Genomic DNA, 22,977 nt, shown 5'->3' with positions numbered 1-22,977 from the left:
AATTAAAATAATAATAATAATAATAATAATAGCTACTATTATTATTATACATTTAGGTTACATATGCATTTAGAAGGTTTTATCCAAAACGACTTACAAAAGAGGAACAAATGACTCCAAAGTCAGTCACAAAGCCAGGTTTATTATACAATAATAATCAAGTGCTAAGATTATCACAAAGATTTTGATGCACATCTATCTTTCTTATTAAATCGTTGTATTCCACCTCGTACCGTTACAATTGATAGAGAGAATCACTTAAGACAATTTGCTGTAGGCCTATTCCATATAATAATATGCAATAAAACAATATACAATATGATTTGTTAACATGTAGGCTACCTAGGAGCTTGCTGCATGAATCCGTGAGTACAGTTTACAAACCCGAGGGAACGGATTGCGAAAGCGTGCGCACGGATTATGAATTTGTGGGTACGGATTCAAAAACCGAAGGTACGGTTTACAAAATCTGAGCGCACGGATTGGAAATTCGTGGGTACGGTTTATTAATCCGTGGGCACGATTTGTTAAACCGAGGGAACAGTTCGTGAGTACGGTTTATAAACTGAGGGGACGGATTGCAAACCCGTCGCCACGGATTGTTTTTTTTTTCTCCTACAGGTGACTTCCCGGGCTCCGTATTAACCTCAGAGAACGGTGCAAAAAAAAAAAGAAAGGCAGTTCATGATCCCTTTAAAGCGCTCAAACAACTTGCTGTTTCTGTGGTTACCTTCTGGCGAACACAACTTCCATTCGTTAGAGATTAATTTTGACATGTCATCTAACATTACCTTTGCGGTTACTGAAACCTTTGTAAACACCATTGAAACACAAATATTATGTAAAAATATATTCTAGTTTGTGGGAGGTTTATAATTATCAGCCTGGTAAATGCTTAATGATGTCATAAATTCCTGCCAAATCCTTCAGCAGCACGCGCTCATCGCTGAGTGGTGCTCGAACCGCGAGTTCAGTTCAGTTCTGGTTCTAAGGTCATGTGACCGCTCTTTTGTAAAACTTCGAGAAAACAGTTCACATCAAGCGCGACGCCAGTCAGTAGTCCGGAGGCACTACTTCTGAAAATGGCACTAAGGGACGAGCTCCTCAAGGCAATATGGCATGCATTCACAGCCCTGGATGTGGATAAAAGTGGGAAAGTGTCTAAGTCACAGCTGAAGGTTTGTTTTTGCCACTGAATCAACTTTGTTGTTCTTTTAAGATTGGGCACTGGAGTGTAAGCGCTGTTACAATGGCTCAGTGCAGGAAATTCTTAGAGTTTAAGGATGTGTGAATCATACTAGCTGCACTGACTGTGAATGTAACATTGTTTCAAGTTACTTTTTTTCTTTAGAATTTCAAACTGTAGTTTGTTTCGAAATTTAAAAACTCGTGTACTTATAAAGTACTCGTGGCACAGAGAATTCTGCTTCTGGTATCTGATTGTAGTGTGTTACGGATGAGGTATTAGATAATATATAACTGCAACCCGAATAATGACAAACCTTTAGGTATTTTCTAATCCTTCCCAAACCTTTGAATTTGTTTAAAATGTGTGTATCCATATTTAAATACATTCAGATGAAATGGAAGAGTTTTGTTTTGGAAATTAAGCTAATTATATCAATACTAATGGTAAGAATATACAGGTGCATCTCAATAAATTAGAATGTCGTGGAAAAGTTTGTTGAGATAGTGAATTGGTGGGTTTTTGTTAAATGTGAGCCAAAATCATCACAATTAAAAGAACCAAAGACTTAAACTACTTCAGTCTGTGTGCATTGAATTTATTTAATACACGAGTTTCACAATTTGAGTTGAATTACTGAAATAAATGAACTTTTCCACGACATTCTAATTTATTGAGATGCACCTGTATATGGGATAGTTGTATGATGTAATATCTGGATGCAGGTTCTTCCAAATATATAGTGGATACACAAAGTGATTGAATGCTACAATGATATTCTACTAAAAATCACTACTTCATAAGTGTTTAAGCACTGATTTAGATGATGATTATTGTTATTATTGGATATGTTTTGGTGTTAAACTCAGTGGTGTCTTTCAGGTGCTTTCCCATAACCTGTGTACAGTGATGAAGATCCCTCATGATCCTGTTGCTCTAGAGGAACACTTTAGAGATGATGATGAAGGTCCTGTTTCCAATCAGGGATACATGCCTCACCTGAACAGGTTCATTCTGGACAAGGTGAGCACATTTGTCATTGTCCAAATAGGGCTTTTCTGTTGGCAGTTTGACTTGGGAAAAAATATTTGGATTTCCCGCTTTTTTGGATTTTAATCTTAGTCTGGATAAAATGTATGCAGACTGTATTAGAGTGAAAAATGTTTTTGAGGACCACTCTTCTAAACAGCATGTGGTTTTACATGCTAAGCTTTACGTTTGATGATAAATGCTGTAATTCTTTTATGGATGTTCATTTTCTAATGTGAAAGTTTGTCATCCTCATGGTACACTAACCCCAATTTGACTAAAGCAACTGGTGCATTTACTGTAGATCTATTTAAAGTAAATGTTAGATAACATAATGAAAGGCCTCCAGGCATGAGAATTTGTTTCTTTTTGTGAGAGAAATGATGTTGAAAGTAACATGGAAGAATTGCTTTCTTTGTAATTTCTCATTTTCTTGTGCAAAAAGGAAACAGACGGAGGGAAGAGATTTCACAATGCTCCACAAAGCATTAAGTTCTGCATTAAAGCATTAAGATTTTTAGGAAAAAATAATTAGCTGCTGAAAGCTATTATAGGCAATGTTGAATTTTAGTGCTTAAAATTCCTACAATGGAAAGACAAAATATACCTTTTGCCTATTTTATGTTTGTCTGAGGTCTCATGTTTAGCACGCTTTGGGGATTTACATCACTAGCCACGTATTGTAAGCTTTCTCTGGTCACACTTTTGCTTTTAATTGTATGGTTGTATGAGTGACCAAACACATACTCCACCCTGCTGCAAAGAGACCCGCCTTTCCCCTTTTTTTGCCTTCCATTTTGACTCTCAGCCAAGCAAATTAACTTGTGGTCAGAGGGAGAAAACAAGTTACAGTGCTTTACTTGGTTTTACACTTATACATTTACACACCCATAGTCATTGACTTCTGTCTGAGATAGTACACTATCAGCTTAGTCACACATATTACTTCTCATTTTACAATGATGTCTGATTGTGATTTTTTTGGGGTATATTATGCCCCACATCTTTCTCACCCTTTCAGCTAACTTGATTCCAGGAATGCATTGTCTGTAAAGTGCTCTGATGTCAATTGAGGAACAAAAGATGCAGACCCGTTCACTAGCACAAGCCCAAAATAGAGTGACGCTATCAAAACAGCTAGTGCTTTGTGGCCCACTATTTCTAATACGTAGTGTGGTTATGCTCTAGTATAACATGCTGTGACCACGGTATGATCAGAGATCAAAATGAGTTTGTTTCTCAGCTATGTTTTACTTGAGACGATGGTTAGGTGATGGTTAAAGGAAACATACACTACCTTTTAAAAGTTTGGGGTCAGTAAGATTTTTAATTAATATTAATTCATAAAATTAATACTTTTATTCAAATTATTTGAAAAAGTGACAATAAAATTGTTACAGATAATTTTAAATAAATTCAGTTCTTTTGAACAAAGAATATTGAAAAAAAAATCATGTGACACTGAAGACTGAAATAATGGCTTCTGAAAATTCGCCTGTGCCATCACAGGAATAAATTACATTTTAAAATTAATATTTCACAATATAAAATTATTACTGCATTTTCTGATTAAATAAATGCAGCTTTTGTTAGCATAAGAGACTTTTTTCAAAGACATTAAACAATCTTAACGACCACAAATGTTTGAACAGTGTACATAATTTTATATTTAATTCTTACTGGTCAGTCACAGCATTCTACAGTTATGTATATACAGTTATGTTTGAATAATGATCACTAAAGTATATAATTGACTGTTGTCCCAGGCAATTAACTTCCTACATGTGCTAGTTTAAAGGGGTGGTTGATCAGCTTTTTTCGAAGGCTTGATTGTGTTTATGAGGTGCAGTGTAACATGAGTTCATGCTTAGTTAAAAAACAACAACATTATTTTCACATATTTTACCTTTATTCTACACTGCTGTTTCTGTTCTCATCAAAACGGTCTATTGAGTTTCTGGTTCTATGAAGCCCCTCCCTCAGAAACACGCAAACGGGCTCAGATTGGTTAGCTGGCCCAGTGTGTTGTGATTCGCTAGTGCACGTTGTCCGGAAACGTCACGCCCCCTTACCATTACGAGTAGTTGCATGTTCCCGGTGGCAGGGTTTATGTAAACATCGGGGTTTGTGAAGTCACAAACCCGTGAAGAAGCTCGTTGTAGTCCCTACCAGCCTTTTTTTGTAGTTCTTAAATAGCCATTTCTTTAAAAGAAAATATCTACGTTTGCATAGAACTTTGGGTATTGTAACTTTGCAGATGTTTTTTATGCTCTAACAGCAACATTACACACTAACTAAAGTTAAAAAAGTGAAATCATAATCAACCACTCCTTTAATGTATCACTCAGCAGCATCTTTCTCCTTGCAAAATAAAATACTTTGAAGTTTGAACTCAAATCAGTATTTTAAGTCTAAGTAACTGTAAAGTATAGGATAGTGTACGGATAACTAAATAGTTAAATAGTTGACTGCGTTATGTGACTTCTAGCTCATAATATTCAATGTGTGTCATTCGATTATACATGTAGGTCCTCTATAGCTACAAATATTCACTAAAAAAACTGATTGCATTGACTAGCTGTCAGAATCCATGCAGTCTTGCTCATCCCAAACACTTCCTACTGTAAAACTTAAGACTTTCTCACCCTCACGACCCCTCACAGTCAGAGAAACTATAAAGCAGTTATTCACAGGCGTGATAAAGTCTATTAATGAATGTGATAGAGCCCGAGCTCCACTGAATACAAATGAACAGCTTCATCTGGAGAAGAACAGAGGCTCCACTGGCCACTCAGGTCTCCACAAGGCCCCTATTGTGAGTCTCCCAGAGAAAGCCGGGGCACGATGGGAGGTGTGAGCGAGGGATGAAGTCTGGCACATATACTTGTAAAGAGGAGCTGCCATTTCAAAATAAACATACTTACACCACTGCAACCGAGTTGGTGGATTACAGTGACAGTGATTCATGGGGAGTTGTCTGGTCTCTTTTGTTGCTCACATTACTCCAGGAGGACTATAAATAGTGTTATAAATAGCTACAATAGGTCATTTGAGCAGTTCAGCTTCTTCTTGTGGTTTGGTTTTAATGTATGAGTTCATAGCAGTGAATTAATTAGATTTCAGTTTAAGCCAGCTGTAGGCTTAAGTTGTCATTTGCCACCCCAGATGAAATCTGCACATTTTCCGTGCTTATTTCTGTATAAAATATGTGGAATTCTGTTGAATTGATTGAAATGTGATTTTTTTTTTTCATCGGAGCTGAAAGGATAAATTACACAAAATATCTGAAAACCAAACATGCAACATTTTCAAACAACAGCTGTTAAAATTAAAATTATTATTTTTTAATCTTCTCTTGTTCTTTGTCAATAATATTTAGAGGCATTTTGATTAATATTAAATAACAACTGTAATATGTGCTAGAGTAGACTAGCTTCCGTTAGCTTTTGTCAGACTTATTGTGTCCAAGTTTAGTACTTTATAATTTGAATTTTGCCATTTGAAGACATAATTAAGTTTGGGTTTGTCAGGACATTAAGCTTGCTTTGCTAAAATGTTTAGCAGTTTTCCCAACAGAATGTTCAGCACTAGTCAGATGGGCACTGGATGCAAAGCTGTGCCCAGAACACTCCAAAAGTATCCATGGGAACTCTAGTTAAGTACTGGGGGAAAAACATGTCTTATTTGCAGTGTTGTGTGTGCCTTGAATAGGTTTCAGGCCTTCTTTGCACTTGTAAACCAGAATCAGGACATTTTGTTCATTCTGATCTGTACATCAAATCTGATTAGAGTTGAATCTTTCTAACATTTTACATTTTTTTTCTATTGTTGTTTTTGGCATCTACCCATTGTTTTTGCATTTCTCAGTTCGATAAAGTCTCATGAGGACATTTATTTTCTGCAGGTCCAGGACAACTTTGACCGAATGGATTTTAACAGGATGTGCTGGACTCTGTGTGCTAGAAAAAACCTCAACAGAAATCACCTGCTTATCTCAGATGATGATGCATTTAAGATCTGGTGCATTTTCAACTTCCTCGCTGAGGATAAATATCCATTGGTCATGGTCTCAGAGGAGGTGAGAAGGATAACTATATTTTTGCTAAATTCTGCAACAAAATTTTACAAAAAGGAACCTAACGGCTTGGTAGAAACATTTGTAAAGTGATGCAAATGTACATGTACATTAATAGTGTAGTTCCCATTTCTAATCTCCCATGATATTTTTTATGTAAATAGGATTTTTATTCTTTGGTACTTCTGTTTTATAAACTTCTGGTTATGATTGTGATCAATCTTTTAAAAAGGAAGTTGTCAGCTTGCTGTTATTATGTCAGGGTAATATATTTTTACTTAATAAAGAGAGAACAATATCAGGATTATTATAGTTATTCTTAGTTAAATCAGAACAGTCCTTCAGTCATAAAATTTTTTTTTTGCTGAATGTGTTGTTGCACAAGAACAACTACTACTAGCATCTAACAACAAACATGTGCATTTGTTTTAGGGCCATGAAAATACATGCCATTTTCACATTTAAATTTATGCTCTCACCCTTAGATAGAGTACTTCCTTCGTAAGCTAACAGAAGCCATGGGTGGCAGCTGGATTGAGGAAAAGTTTGAAGAATACAAGATCCAGCTGAGCAGCAAGCACCAGTGTCTGAACGTGTGGGAGCTGATTGAGTTGGTGGGTATGGGTCACTTCAGTAAGGGCATGGACCGCCAGACCCTCTCCATGGGCATTAATGAGGTGTTCCAGGAACTTATACTGGATATGCTCAAACAGGTAAGAGGAGTACGCCTCCAGTATAATAGAAACTGTATAGAGTATACACTTACAAACAGGATCCAAAATGTACTTTTTGCCATGCCTCCCAGTGGCGTTCGAATTCTAAAATCTACTGGCCATAAATACTTTTTAATCGGCCATCAAACTGTTTGATTGTACCAGCCCGGTTGTTGTCAAACCTGTTACAATTCCATTTCCTCATGCTTAAGAAAGTAGGTCATGCCTGGATGTAGCCTATGCAGTATGCATCTGCTAATAATGACCTTTAGTAGACTGACTTCAGCCATGATATCAGCTGCCTGTGTTTTGAAGTCTGTATGTTTTGGAGATCTAAGGGCAGTGTGAATAAAGCACACTGGCATCAGTGTTGTTTTCTGCTTTGACTATGAATGAGAGAGAAGGATTGGTGCCAAGGCCAGCTGTGCAGCCACAGTCAGGATCAGATACAGATTAACTAAGTCATATGAAACCGATGCTTAAACAGGATGCAGTATTTACATGGCGTGAAATGTGCATTTAGCATTAATGAGGCCTTAGGAAAAAAAGAATATGTGAGTCAGCATGCAGGATCCAGACTTTTAGCACTTGTCACAGTGATACAGAACGACTCGGAGATAATTTGAGGAGCAGGACTCATTGTTGTTTCCACCAGCAGGAAACTGTCAACTGAACTGCAATGTGACCTGTTCCTTTGACCTGTTTCAGGGCTACATGATGAAAAAGGGCCACAAAAGGAAGAACTGGACCGAACGGTGGTTCCTGTTGAAGCCCAACTTAATTTCATACTATGTTAGTGAAGATCTCACAGAAAAGAAAGGAGACATACTACTAGATGGAAACTGTTGTGTTGAGGTAAGGGCTCATCAGAGATGAGTGATGATTTATTCTAAATAATATTTTAGCTTGCCTTTTACTGTAAGTAATGCTAAATGCATAAATAATTTTTATGGTGACATCATTCTCACGGACACATTTCCTTTTCCTCTTATTGTGATGACCTCACGCATTCCTCTGCAGTCCTTACCTGATAAAGAGGGGAAAAAGTGCCTTTTCTACGTCAAGTGCTCTGACAAAAGCTTTGAAATAAGCGCCTCTGATAAGAAGAAAAAACAAGAGTGGATTCAAGGTCAGATTTGACTCATTCTGATGATTAATTCTATTGTGGCTTTGACAGAAATAAAATAGAGACTACCAGTCAAAAGTTCAGTCACACTGAGTTTACATTTACTCATTTAAAAAATGTTTTTATTTCAAACATTTTGATTTAAATATTAATGTTTAAATTGCTCAAAATGATTACAAATTATGCCAGCTTATGAATTTCTTTACAAAATAAAATATGATTTAAAAAAAATAGTTGATGAATGGATTGGGCTAGATAATGAAGGAAAACAGCAAACAAGACTCCAGCACACATTCAGTATTTCAGGGTGGCGACTTCAAAGAAGCAAAATAAATATAACACATTTTAAGTCACTACATAATTTCTATATTAATTTTGACTATAGTTCAAAAATGTGGAAAATATTTCTAATAAGGAACATTTGGCCAAATTTAAGACTGGTGAGATAATTTTTTAATGTTTTTGAAAGAAGTCTCTCATGCAAATTATGTAGTATTATTATTATTTAAAATAACTTTTCTATTTGAATTATATTTTTTTTTACCCAGTGTTTAGTACTGTGTATATATAGTGTTATGTTCATATTGAAGTATATAACTTCTGTGCTTTATGCCCACTTAGCTATTCAGACTTGTATCACACTCCTGAAGGTGGGACGTCCAGCTCCACACCTTGAGGCACGGCAAAAGCGGCGAGAGTTACGACAGAAACAACAATCTGAGCAGGAAGAACTGGAGCTGAGGATGAGAGAGCTGCAGACGGCCAATGAGAACAAACAGAGAGAGCTGGAGGCCTTGAGGAAGGTCTGTAGTGTTCTACAACAGCAGCTGCTGAGCTTCCAATCTCTCTATGTTTCTAGCAACTCACACAAACAAATGTCTCTCTCAGGCCTTTTACTGGAAATTGCATGGTTTGTCACATTGTTCCTTCTACATTTTATTATACAGAATATGTCTGTTACTCAGTGATTAAAAAAACAAACAAACAATCCATACAAGATGTGTCCATGTACACTTGTACAATTATTGGACTTGTAGAAAGACTGATATTTAGTCATTCATGTGGAAATGACAACACAGCTTTTTGCATTTAAAAAGAAAAGATAAAGTGCTGTCGGTATTGGAACAACACTACAAACATGCCCCCTGCACTGCAGTTTAATGAGTGAAACAGAAACTGTGTCTGTTGCCACACTGACCATTCATGAAACAGTGTTTACCCAGGAACCCGTGGTGGCTCTTTGTAATCTCTCTCTGCTATTCATGAATTCTGATTTCACTGAAACTCTCATCTTTGATTTCAAGTACCACCTTCCCTATTCAGGTCCTCTACAGAAACCTTTCAGCAGAAGTTTGTTTCATCTTAAACGGCCTGTACTGAAAGCTGAAATTAGATTAGCTTAAGTGTATGGTTTCACACCCAATATAGAGATGTGGATTGAGCATGTATGTGTGAGAGTTGGGGGTTGGGTGTTTGGAAGAATTGTGGTTTTGCATTTAACCCTTCTTAACCTCCTTTCATCTAATTTCTCGTTATCCTGATTATCTTTTCTGGTTGAGTGTTTTAATATTGTTAAATCGGAGTTTAGCCAGACTTATCCCCAATGAGTTTTGTCATCAGCAAGTGGATTTAAATCAGTAAGATAAGCATGACCATGTGACATATTGAGCACATTGGTTAACCTACAAACACTTGTGAGATTTTAATGGTCAGCACTCAAATGTTGAGTAGTGTGCAGGAAAGGGATATGTCAGTCAATTTTTTAGTTTATAGACTTTACACTATACTAAATTACATGTTTGGCATAAAAATATAAGCCAATAATTAAGACTGGATTCTTTGACTAACTATATGCAACAATAACCAAAATAAACAATTTGAAAACATTCAAAAATATACTTTACTGAATACGTTTTTCATCATTTTATATATATATATAGACCTAGTGAAACCATAATTAATAAGTAAAACAATAATTAATACTTGATTGTTCGACTAGATGTTTAAACGTGTTTTGGTATTTATATATTGTTTTAAAATATATATAAATATATATATATAAATATATAAATTTTAGACAAAACAAAAACACATTTAAACAGTGTTTTATATATTTATTAATATGCCTGCATTTAATACTACATTACATTTTGACATACAAATATAAACCAATAACTAAGACTTGATTCTTCGAAACTAAAATATGCTTGATTGAATTAGTTTTTCATTATCTTATATTTAAAAAATCTAAAACATTAAAATACATTAAAATGTGTCTGAATTTTTGTACAAAATGAAATGCAGTTTTTTTTTGATGAATTGGGACTGAAAAGCAGGAAAAGCAGCAAATAAATGTCCTGAAACGGTTTAAAAGCATAATTTATTGGCATAAAAATATAAATATATAAGATTTTAATCTTTTACTGTTCCAAGGAGTATGCCATAAGCATTTAAAAAGAAGCTTACTGCAAAGTCAAACAGCTGACAGCTGATTACAGTAAATTACACACAACACAATATTCTTTGATAGAAAAACAGTCTGACACAGTACATATAGTGTTAACTGGGAACAATCATTTGATTTACGGCGATGACAAGTTCTCATTGTCTGATCTAATTGTGTCTGAACAGTTGTCTGAATGGAGAACAGTCCAGCATTGATGTTTCAGTGCCCCAGCCCCTGTCCTCTAATACATAGCAGGACAATAGGTGCCTGGGGAGAGAGCTAGAGAGGGCCGTCCCAAACCCTGAGGAGTTCATACTAAAACAATACCTGCCCTGTCACTCAGCACGGCCACCTGGGATCTCACGCTGACCTGCCATCTGACCACAGCCATACAGAAAGTGATTGAGTGAAGACTGTGGTCAGCTGTGTTAATGGAGGATATTGTTGTTGATCATTCGTGTTTTATTTAAACAATGTGCTGTTTCTAATTAAAACCAGTTGGATTAAAAGAAAAAAAAAGTATGATGTATAGACAGTGCGGTTTTTTTTTTGTGCTTTTTTTTTGCGCACTGTGTAAAAGGTTTATGGGTGTAATGGATGTGTAATGGTTAGTTGTTCTATGGTTTATTACTTTTTGGTTTGCTGAAAGACCCCTGCTGTGCTGAAGTTAAAAAAACATGTGTGTCTGATTTCTTTACAAATGAAGAAAGTATTTGTGTTGCACAGAAACTGGAGGAGGCTGCAGCCAATGCAGCAGAAGAAGAACACAGACGTCTGCAGACCCAGAGCGAGCTGCAGGATCTTTACCGGGTGGAAATGGAGAAAGAGAAAATGGTACAGTAATTGTTTGCTATTTAAACTTGGTTGGCGACTGTTTGGCTAGCATATTGTTAACATGCTTTTAGCACTGACTCTTCTATGCCCTTTGATTATCATGTACCTAGAGATCCTGACCATTAAGTTTCTGGATAACTTCAGTTCCACAGATCCATATTTGGAATATTACAGGAAGTACGCTGCAGCATAAGTTCTGCTTTCTACAGTTATAACTGGAAACATGGAAGCACAAAATTTGCACACAGTCACACATAAAACCAGTCTACACTGATACTTTTTTTTTAAAGGGACAGTTACCTAAAATGAAATTTGTCATCATGAATCATTCTTATGTAGGTCCAATATTCTTTTGACAGTTGAAACATTCTTTGAAATATCTTCTTCTGTTCTGCAGAATAAAGAAAGTCAATTTTTTTGTTTTATATGTGTTTTAGGTGCGGCAGCAAATGGAGGAACAGGTGGCTCAAAAGTCCAGTGAGTTAGAGCAGTACCTGCAGCGCGTACGTGAGCTGGAGAACATGTACCACCGCTTAGAAGAAGCACTGGAGGAGGAAAGACAGGCCAGACAAGATGAGGAAACTGTCAGAAAACTACAGGCTAGGTAAATATATTTCAATCATGACAACTCTCTGAATAGGTTTCGCATATTAATGGCTATGATAATGTTAATGGATTTGGTGTTGGCGCACTAGATCTGCTACGCATGCTGCTGCTGCCAATAGATACACAGACACACTGCTGTGAGCATGTAAGATATGAATGAATAGGCATACATAAATCCTGTAGCAGATCTAGACAGGTGGAACTGGGGGAGGTGGAGGTTTTCTGAGAACTCTGCAGGACCAGCTTATAGCCAACACTGAACCAGACTGTATTAACAATCATGTGCATTTAAAAGGCTGAATATTAGCATAAAAAAGATGGGATTTTTCAAATGTTATCAAAAATGCGGTGAGTTATCAAAAAGTATATATACATATGGCAGGTCTTCCAGCCACTTCTATCAAACCTCTACAATTAATCCAAAATGCCGCTGCAAGATTAATCTTTAATGAGCCAAAAAGAAGGCATGTCACACCTCTGTTCATCAATTTGCACTGGCTACCAGTAGCTGCTCGCATTAAATTCAAGGCATTAATGTTTGCATACAAAACCACCACTGGCTCTGCACCCATTTACCTAAATTCATTACTTCAGAGTTATGTGCCCTCTAGAAGCTCGCGTTCTGCAAGTGAACGGCGTATTATTGTGCCATCTCAAAGAGGCACAAAATCACTTTCACTGACTTTTTCATTAACTGTTCCCTCCTGGTGGAATGACCTGCCCAAATCAGTCCGAGCAGCTGAGTCCTTAACCATCTTCAAGAAACGACTAAAAACACACCTGTTCCGCCTTTATTGGACCCTCTAACTCTAACACTTTCTATTCTATTTTAATTCTACTTTATCTATATTTATCTTCTATTTTATTTTTTTTATTAAAAAACAACAACAAAAAACAAACAAACACTAGTTTTCTAGTTTTTCTATTCTATCTACTTGTTTTTCTTTGTGTGTGTGTGTGTATAATATATATAATAATATATAACACACCTTGCTACGTGTACTGTGTTAGGCTAACCGAGACTTGCCATTTGCACTTATATATTGTTGTTCTTTTGTTAGTTTTGACTGCTTTTATTGTCCTCATTTGTAAGTCGCTTTGGATAAAAGCGTCTGCTAAATGACTAAATGTAAATATGTACACGCACACAAACAATAATCAGTATTATTGATCACTGCCTTTTTGAGAACTTTTGAAAAATTCCATCTTTCTTATGCTAATATTCAGCCTTTTAAATGCACGTGAATTATTAAACTGAATGTGTTAACAAGTTCATGCTGTCTGTAATACAGTGATCATGACCCAGTCTGTCTCTTCCAAGCCTGTTTGTTCAGTTCCTCACTGTAGTGTATGTTAGAATAAGGTTTAAGCTGTAGTCTGATCTGGCCAGCAGTGGCAAAGCAACATTTGATTAAACTACATACACACAGTTGCGACACGACAAAACCTTAAGAGTAAGGTCATGTGACACCAGGAATGGGTCAACCTACAAAAAGGGCAAGGCATTTCCTTGTAAGGTGGGAAGTTCGAGTAGTGTCACAAACACATGAGGATGTCTGTTTAAGTCTGCAGTTCCTGTTCCCTGTCTCACCCCATGAAACCCAACTCTCTTCCTGTGCTTGTGCTGACCCATCGCCAGCTCATCACTTTACCCAAACTCACACAATCAGCTCTATTAACAGTATGTGAATTTATATGGATTCTATTATTCAGAATTGAGTTGTGAATGTTTTATTTTTCATTCCAAAAAACTCCTGAATTTGAATTAAGGGAGCAAACAGTATTCAGAATTGTAGGCAATGAGATGGAATTAAAAGAAATGTTTCTTGAGCAGCAAATCAGCCTATTAGACTGATTTATGAAGGATCGTGTAACTGAAGATTGGAGTAATGATGTTAAATTCAGAATTGCGATCAGAAATAAATGTTGAAATGTTGAATTTTGCACAACTCTAGCACTGGCAGCACTAGCTCATTCACACACTGATAATTTAAGCTTTTTTTGAGGCGCAACCGTAACACAAGGGCTTGCGACATAGTATTTCCAATTTCCTCCTGCCACTTTTCTGTCTGTCTCTACTGCCTGTCTAATAGAGGTCTAAAAAGCTTGTAAAAAATGTAATATAATTTGACAGTGTTTTTTAAATGTGAGCATGTGCGTGTGTGTCTGCTGCAGGCTGCTGGAGGAGGAAGTATCCAAGCGCGCAGAGCTGGAGCAGGTACACTTGTATCAACAGCAGACCATTTCCCAGACACAGGCAGAGAAACAGGAGCTGGAGCGAGAACGGCTGGCGAAGGAGAGCGCTTTGCAGTCTGCCATGCAGCAGCTGCAGCAGCTGGAGGCTGACAGACAGGGTGCACTGGAGCAATATGAGGTAAGATGCTAGAACAATATAGCTGGAGGCTAGTTATGCTTGCGATTGTAAGTTATGATCTTTTTTGCTCCGAAAAATGTTCCTGTGTAGACTGCCATCTAGTGGCTAAATAGTGCAATGTGAGCTGTCCTATATATTTGCTGCTACTTCTGATGGTGAGATTGTGATTGTATGTTTTTACGTGAACAGGAGGTGATGAAAAAACTAGCAGATGCTGCTAATAACACAAAGAGCTGGAAGGACAAGGTGTCTCATCATGAAGGGCTCATACGGCTCATTCAGCCAGGTGACCTCCTTTTCTGTACTCTTTAATTATTAAGAACGCAAAGATTTTTCTTTTTTAATTTAAGCACTTTTATTTAACATTTATTTACCAGCATCTGATCTTTTTACATATGATGGCCATTTTTAGGTTCAGCCTTATGTACATCATACATCATAAAATATAATAAAATGAAACAATGCATCTCTATAAACCCATTCACACCAAATCTGAAAAATCATATTGCGATGGTCCATCATTTTTGTTTTATATAAAAAAAAGATTATTATTAATGTTGTATAATAAAAATATATTTTATTATTATTATTATTATTAACAGATTATCATTAATGTATAATAAAAATAATGATTTATTATTATGAATAATAATTATTATTATTTACTGACCATCTAATACCATTACAAATGCAGTTGACTGAATTAATGATTAATTTCTTATGCTCTTTTTATTCTAATTTGTGAGTATGTTTGGATAAAAGTGTGCTGAATGAATTAATATCCATACCTTATTCATCTTTTTTTGTTTTGTCTTTTCAGGTCCCAAGTACCCTCAGAAAATCACAAACTGGGGACCTGCAGCATTCACAGAGACAGAACTGAGTCTGAGAGAGAAAGACTGGCAGGAAAAGAAAAACAGGCCTGCTACACCCCAATAGTGTGTTCAGTCTGCAGATCTGCTGTCCTGTCAATACACGTTACTGTAGATACAATCACTAGTGAAGTAAATATATACTGCCTCTGTGGGGTTAGCCTCTGACCACACTAAAACTGTAGGCCACTTGACTTTACACGAGGTAAAGCTGAGCCTGGCCTCATCTGAAGAATTGTCTCACCATTCCAGTCTATACTGTAACATTCCAGTGTCATTTTGTCCTTGGCTTTGATGATTTTATACATTTTTTGTGTGATGTTCTACATCTTGTGAATGTGTTAATTTTGGTGCATTTCCACCAAAGTAATGGCAGATGTTTCTTCCCCATAATTCATGAGTTTTTAAAACAGGTTAAAAGTTTTGTTTTTTTTTAAGTAAAAAAACTAATGAAGTAAACCTAACTGACCAAGTAAATGTATTTTTAAAAACAATGCAGTTATGCATACATTGCATTTTCATCTCTAATATACTTTTTAAAAGTATCAAAAATGTCAGTTTTACATTTGAAATAGTAATAAAGCATGCAGAATGGACTAATAAAACATTTAGGTATAATTTATAATTAATACTTGTGCTAGAACAATTGACATAGCAAGAACGTATAGCAGTTGTTCACGCAATCTCATTCAAGGAGACATGACTGCAGTATTAACTAATTTATATGCTCAATTTATTAACACAATTGTGTTTTACCTACATTTTATCTGTGTTTTTGGGACTATTCAGTTATGTACAAATACCGTACCAAACTGTTTGCCTCAAACTAATGTCCAAATTTAAGCCTGAGACTGTATTGTTTATCATTCAATAAAGGCATTATTTAATAGTTGTAAATGATTTATTTTCAGAGTTATAGAGCCTGCTGTCTTGATAGCCAAAACCAAACGTTGCGGAGTAATTTTGTTGAGCGCATAGAAGGTGGTGGCGGTTTTACAGCCACTAGAGGTCAATAGATCGCTGTCTTTATACTGCTGCTTGTAGAAATAGTTGGGATATTAGGTGTGAAGGAAACGTAAAATAGGTTTAAAGGGGACATGGCTATTCATTGAAATGTTTAGATGTATCTATAAATGTTATGTATTCATAATTGGACAAATTTGTAGGAGAATTTAAATTTGAGAACTCAAAAAGGCTACGCTTTTATTTTGGAATGTCACGGTTATATAATTGTTTTAAAATGTACTCTAAATTCTATAATTAAGAGGCATTACATGGGACAAATAATGAAAACTGATGGATCTCGAAAGGCAAATTGTGAATGAGAGGGGCAGAAGACTAGAATGTGGTCTTTGAACTGGCGTGTGCATAAATGTGTTCCTGATCAAGCGTGACGCAAGGCTATTAAAAAGGTTGGCCACCTTTCAGGCCACCATCATTCTCCATGGATATGATAATTGGATTCCTGATACACTCACAGTTTCCATAAACTATTTCTGTATAAGTGTCAGAAAATCGCTCATAGTCTAAACAATCAAAGCACAAATTTAACTTTGACTTGGTGGAATGAAGACATATTGTCAGCTTCATTTCTCAATGGGGAGCCATGTATTCAGATAACGGAGGAAATTGAATTTCTTATTTAGCATGCTTGCTCGTGCAGCATGGAATGATTAAAACGAGATTGGAATTGTGATTGTATAATTGACTTGGACCAGAGGTTACTGCTGCTCTTAACTAAGAGGATGACATATCAACACTTATACACACTAAATTGATATCACTGCCATTCTTGTTCGGAAATGTCAGATTTGTGTTATTAGGCACAAGGGTCCATTTGTTTTACATGAACTCATCTCATGAAATTTTCACAAAAATTTGTGCCTTATCTTGAAAGATAGTATACTTTCTAGTTAGTTTACACGTGCTTCTTTCAAGTACTGTGTGTGTACTATGGGTAATATCATAAAGAAGAAAAATATTTATGTTATTGTATGTTTATGTTAAATATTTATATTTATGTTAATAAAAAGATCAGTCTGTGCTTAAACACTTCTTTGCTAATAAACAAATAGATATTTAAATATGTGATAATTATTATATTTATAAAAATATACATTTTTAATATGTATCTAAACTTATTTTTTATTATCATTATTTACTTGATGCGCTTTTTTTCAAGTGTTGCGTGTCGTAGGCATAATAGTAAAAAAAACATGCCTACATTTAATAAAAAAAGACTGCTAAAACACTTCTATGTTAATAAATACATAAATATTTATAGAATATTTTAAAATGTTATATAATATTTACATGAATATTTATAAAACTATACATATTTATATGTATTTAAAATTTCTTATTTACATTATGTGCCTCTTTTGAGTGCTGGGTGTCATATATGGGTAATAAAACAAAAGGAAAACATGCTTACATTGTTAATAAAAAAGATCAATTGGTGCTTCAACACTTCTATGCAAATAAATAAACAGATATTTTAAAATATGTGATAATTATATTATTATAAAACAGATTTAATATATTCAAAAACTATTATTATTATTCTTTACATTATGTGCTTCTTTCAAGTGCTGCATGTCACATATAGATGAGTAAAACAAAAAAACATTCTTAATAAAAAATATGAATCAGTGCTTAAACACTTCTATGCAAATAAAAACATTTTAAAATAATATGTGATATAATAAGATTTACAAATGAATATTTATAAAACTATACATTTTAATTATATGAATAAATATTTTTTTATTATATTTTATATTGAAATAATTATTATATATTTCATGTTATATACACTGAACAAAATGGATGGATTATCTCGGCAAAGGAGAAGTGCTCACTAACACAGATTTAGACAGATTTGTGAACAATATTTGAGAGAAATAGGCCTTTTGTGTACATAGAAAAAGTCTTAGATCTTTTGAGTTCAGCTCATGAAAAATGGGGGCAAAAACAAGTGTTGCGTTTATAATTTTGTTCAGTGTATTTTAACAATTACATAATGTATTATCATTATTATTTAATGCAGGTAGCACTTTACAACAAGGTCTCATTTGTTAACAGTTAATGCATTAGCTAACATGAAAATGAGCATTATATTTTTCTACTGCATTTATTAATCTTGGTTACTGTTTGTTAGTTAAAAAATAACTAATAATGTTCACCGCATTATCTTGTGTTATCAGATTTAACTTTTTATTTTAACTGTATTAGTAAATGTTGAAATTAATATTAACTATGATAATTAAATTATATATATATATATATATATATACATTATTATTATTGTTTCTGAAAACAAAAACTTAAATGTCTACCCCATTTGATTTGAGTACTTGTTTGTGTCTAGATGTTTTATAGTAGGAAACTGGTGCAGAGGAATGCTTTTTTTCCTGTTCTGGTTTAGACTGACAATCAGATGAATTATTGTGTCCATGAAGTTTATGTAGGCCTACATCAATAGCTATACCGCGCAAACACTGAGGGCAAAAGGTGCACTGCATTAATATCTTATTGTAACATGTACAGCTGTGCATGTAATTGATGGTGTACCTGACAATACCACTTAAAGCTGTATTTACTGCTGAGACAGACCTAGCGACCCCCAGGCCCATCCAACAACCATTCAGTTAATTTCTGCTGAAATATTTTGGCTCATTAATGTAACCCGGTCCGCGCGTGTGTTCTCACATGCAATCAGATTTTTGATGATAAAAGCAATATTTATTTCAACTACGTCCCCCAGGCTGATTGATTGGCTCTGGCGAAAGACGTCATTAGTGATGTAAATGGGCGATTCTCTGCATTCCTCCAAATCTATCTGATGTACATCCAGAAAAAAGTGCAGCATTCATTAAAAAATTAGCACAACAACAGAATCATTTGCAATATCGCCACCCATACTTATGCATCCATCATCATTTTTAGTTCCGTCACGGACTTCACATCTCACCACTCAACACTTGGGAAAGCTTGAGATGATGAAATATCTTTTCAATGACCTTCAAAATTATTTATATATTAAAAGGAAAATCGAATGATTGTGCAAATATCTACATACTACGTGAGTGACGGAGAGCAAGAAGTAGGCTAGGGGTAAATGTGCACTCCAGATGCATGGTGTTCTGGCTGAACTAACACTTTACGCAACGAGATGGAGGGTCATTAACATTATCGCGAGGCGGTGCTCCGGATGCGCCCCGCTCCCCAGCAGCGCCTCTATCCCATCATTCCTCTTTTCAAACTTCCTTGAATCCATCAGCTCTGGTTTGGGGCCTTCTGCGCTAACGCAACATTCCAGAGAAATGATGTGAAACAGAAATGCATCAAATTCCTGATCTGGAATACATCGCTGGGTTATGCCTGTCCGTGGCCCCTCAGTAGATACTGTAAAAAGGGGCTCTGGGGTGTCCACGGAAAGGCATTTTTACATCTGCGCTGTGCGAAGCTGCTAGCACCTCTGGGGAGCCATGTGTTCGGTTTAATTCTTTGAGTCTTTGGAATGTGTGAGTGCTGTAAAAGTCACAGCTATCTATGGAACTGATTAGTGGCTTGTTCTGCATTGATAGTCTGCAGGCATTTGTTTAATCTATTAAAAAAATGTTCTAAATAAATTACAGTAAAAATATCCATAAAAGTTACAGTTCCAAAAAGATTGAATTTAACGCAGGTTTATAGGATGATGATATGATAAAAGGGTCCGATCTAAGCATTTTTTTTTTGTAATCAAAGCTGTACAGAGTAAAAGTAAATGACCCCCTGCACTGCACACGTACTGTACATACACCGCAATGAAGAAACTGTCTGACATGACCTGCTAGAGCTGCTGACATTTCCATTGTAGGTCCGGTCTAAACAAGCTGTGACTGCCCCAAACCACCCACTACCAAAACTGGTTCTTGCTCTGGCCTATAATGTTTTAAATGCTGTGATAATAAGGATGGCTTAAGGATATGAATAAAGAAAGATTATTCAACTCACACTATATAGTTTCTATATGTTTGAAGGTGAATCTGATATTAATATTTACTCATATACATAATGATATATTATAAATATATTTATACTAGATATATTTAAACGTTTTATACGAGGAACATTTTTTAAGACCATTAAGATGTGCATGGTCCTGCTATTCCCTACATTATGGGGAACAAATGTCCCCACAAGGACAGAAATACCAGTAAATTTGACCTTGTGGGGACATTTCTTCTTGGTTCCCTTAAGGAAAACAGCTTATAAATAATACAGAATAAAAGTTTTTTGAAGTTCTAAAATAGCAGAAGGTTTTGTGTGAGGGGTACCCAGGTGAAAAAGAAATATATTTAAATTGTGCTTTTTCAGACATACTTACTATATTTAAATTATACTATACTAAGTGCATATTAAATGTATTATTTTGAAACAACTTTAAGTACATTAAGTGTATTTCAAGATATGTTTGTTGGATTTTAATCTATTTGTAATATATTTCACATATTGAAATTGTTAAAATGGAACCACTTTATGTATATTTAGTGCAATTTAAGTGTATTTCTTAAAATACATTATCTATCTATCTATCTATCTATCTATCTATCTATCTATCTATCTATCTATCACATAAAGAAATTTATATAAAGAGTAATATTTGTATAGCTAAAAAGGCATATATTCTGTTGTTTATATGTTGCACGTTGCAAAATAAATTAATTGTGCTGAGTAATGTTTAGATACTGTAATCAAAGTCATGTGGTCATTTCCTTTGCTTATCATTTTCTCCAGTTTCTTGACCTCTTCCTGAGGCAGTGGGAAAAAGAAAGAGCCTCAAATCATTTGAATACAAACCTGGATCATTTTTACAGGAAACTCAGTGGGATATTGAACCCTTCCCTTTCAATTGTTCTCTCTGGTTATAAATATGCTCAGTGGCCACTTTGACCTTTGTGAAGCCATTTATATAGAACGGAGACTCAACCAACACAGAAGTTTCATAATGACAGTCAAAAAGCCTACACCGCAACTCTAACTCATTTCTCTCTCTCTCTCTCTCGGGTCCTCAGGGAACATGGCGTGAGTAGGGCAGAGTGGACTTGCGCATCTGTTTGAAATGGTGGACGAGCCAAAAAGGATTTTTTTTTAAGGCACAGTCCTTCCTCATCCCTGTTCCTCTTCTTCTTCTTCTAGCACAGAGGAATGTGCGGAAATGAGCAAATATAAAACATCAGTGCCTCTACAAAAAAATGTGAACCACCCCCCATGGATCTAACCCCTTTCCCGCCAACTCCTCACAATCTGTGTCTCCTTATAATTCCTCTCTGGCTTTGAGATGTCTGGCCTGGTTCATGAGTCTGGAGTTCAACCAACATATTGTTTACTAGCATGCTTCTGCTGAAATTTACATTGAACCTCTGAAAGTAGCTTATAAACGAAGAAAGACAGAGACACAAAGGGATTATAAATTTGTCAGGGTCACATTAATGGCACTGGAGTAGAGCATTATGAGACAATTATGAGCGAGTCAGTGTTCGCTAATTGCGAGAATATTTGTTTTAGTTATAAGTAAAGACTTAACAGAGAGTAGCAGTTAAAAAGTATGTACACTTTTTTTTCTGTGCAAAAACCTTTTTATGTGTGTTCTACTATTCATAATAATAAAGAAATAGTGTTTTGTATCATTTTTATTTACAGTGAATTGTTAGATCCAAGAAGCTCTTTGTTTTTTGTTGCTCTAAAAGCATTTTGTCCTTTCCTTTCTTCTTCTTCTATTGCATTTTAGGTCAATTAAAACAATTATGTAATCTGGTGACAAACACTGCTTGTGACTGAGGTGGTTAAAACGGTTTCTATGGGTTGCACTGATTGCTTTTGACACATAAAAAACACAATCCAGATTTTGATCACTATAGAAGTACTATGTGCAGCTTGTTATTTTTGGGTCAGTCTTAATGACCGGTAGCAGACAGATCCATCCTCCTTGGCTGGAGACTAGAGCTCAGTATCATGGCCCATTATTTGGAAAATGTCTGACAGGACAAGCTTGGACAGCCTGTTGCTCTTGTAGAGGGACACAGAAATGAGAGAAAAACAAACCCTAAACAAATAAGGATTCACTCACTGGCCCATTAATTTAATAAGTGACAGAAGCCTAAACAATGAAATGAGGACGTAGGTGGTGACTGGAATATACTTCAGAGTGCTTTGCTTATGATTGTTTAGCCAATTCCACATTGTGCACAACATATACAACTGATTACGGAGTAAACAAAGGTCTTATAAAGGTCTTGTCTTTTCTACCAAGAAGACAAGTTAAACCTGACAGAATCAATATAATCTAGTGTGTCTAGAGCTGTGATTCTCAACCTTTTTTACTCCAGGCCTCCCCACTGTCTGCAACAATAATCAAAGGCCCCATGACTTTTCCAGTTTTTAGTAATTTTACTGGATAAGGATTTTTACAAATTTCACACAATTCTTGGCATACCTAGAAAAATGTATATTCATTATAAAAATGCCTATGGAGTTATAAGTTTGTATTAATTTACATGACTTCTCCAGCTCTAGAATTCACACTTTTAAAATTAGGTTACCTCATATATCCAGGTTTTACAGTGGTTCTTCAAAGAAAATTAGTATTTTAAGCAGAATTTTTAAAAAATTCTTTTACAATGACAGTTCATTGTTACCACCTCTGGCAAGCTCCAAAAAAAAAAAAAA

The 22,977-nt window shown here is 35.4% G+C and overlaps 1 protein-coding gene across 2 annotated transcripts; it reads left to right on the top strand.

Moving 5' to 3' along the window:
* The first annotated feature begins 951 nt into the window (after positions 1–951).
* Positions 952–16,360, top strand: LOC107672307 (switch-associated protein 70-like). 2 transcript variants are annotated; one of them, XR_001632310.1, is made up of 13 exons: positions 952–1,178; positions 2,069–2,209; positions 6,120–6,293; positions 6,776–7,003; positions 7,712–7,858; positions 8,024–8,132; positions 8,751–8,932; positions 11,302–11,409; positions 11,847–12,013; positions 14,191–14,389; positions 14,579–14,675; positions 15,210–15,661; positions 16,346–16,360. XR_001632310.1 is itself a non-coding variant. In XM_016465448.1 (12 exons), the coding sequence occupies exons 1-12, from the start codon at positions 1,083–1,085 to the stop codon at positions 15,326–15,328; spliced, it is 1,767 nt and encodes a 588-aa protein (XP_016320934.1). In that variant the 5' UTR covers positions 952–1,082; the 3' UTR covers positions 15,329–16,135. The 2 variants fall into 2 exon arrangements, 1 of the variants encoding a protein (XP_016320934.1); XM_016465448.1 differs by lacking the exon at positions 16,346–16,360 and having other exon boundaries at positions 15,210–16,135.
* Positions 16,361–22,977: the final 6,617 nt, after the last annotated feature.

The sequence above is a fragment of the Sinocyclocheilus anshuiensis genome, unplaced genomic scaffold (genome assembly GCF_001515605.1).
Source record: "Sinocyclocheilus anshuiensis isolate Anshui unplaced genomic scaffold, SAMN03320099.WGS_v1.1 scaffold997, whole genome shotgun sequence".
Lineage (NCBI taxonomy): Eukaryota > Metazoa > Chordata > Actinopteri > Cypriniformes > Cyprinidae > Sinocyclocheilus > Sinocyclocheilus anshuiensis.
This window is presented reverse-complemented; position numbering and strand designations above follow the sequence as displayed.

Bases quoted from the DNA above. Each gene is read 5' to 3' on its own strand.
- LOC107672307 (XM_016465448.1), top strand. From the start codon at position 1,083: ATGGCACTAAGGGACGAGCTCCTCAAGGCAATATGGCATGCATTCACA. The intron at 7,859-8,023 runs GTAAGGGCTCAT...ATTCCTCTGCAG, and splicing joins ATGGAAACTGTTGTGTTGAG to TCCTTACCTGATAAAGAGGG. The intron at 12,014-14,190 runs GTAAATATATTT...TGTCTGCTGCAG, and splicing joins GTCAGAAAACTACAGGCTAG to GCTGCTGGAGGAGGAAGTAT.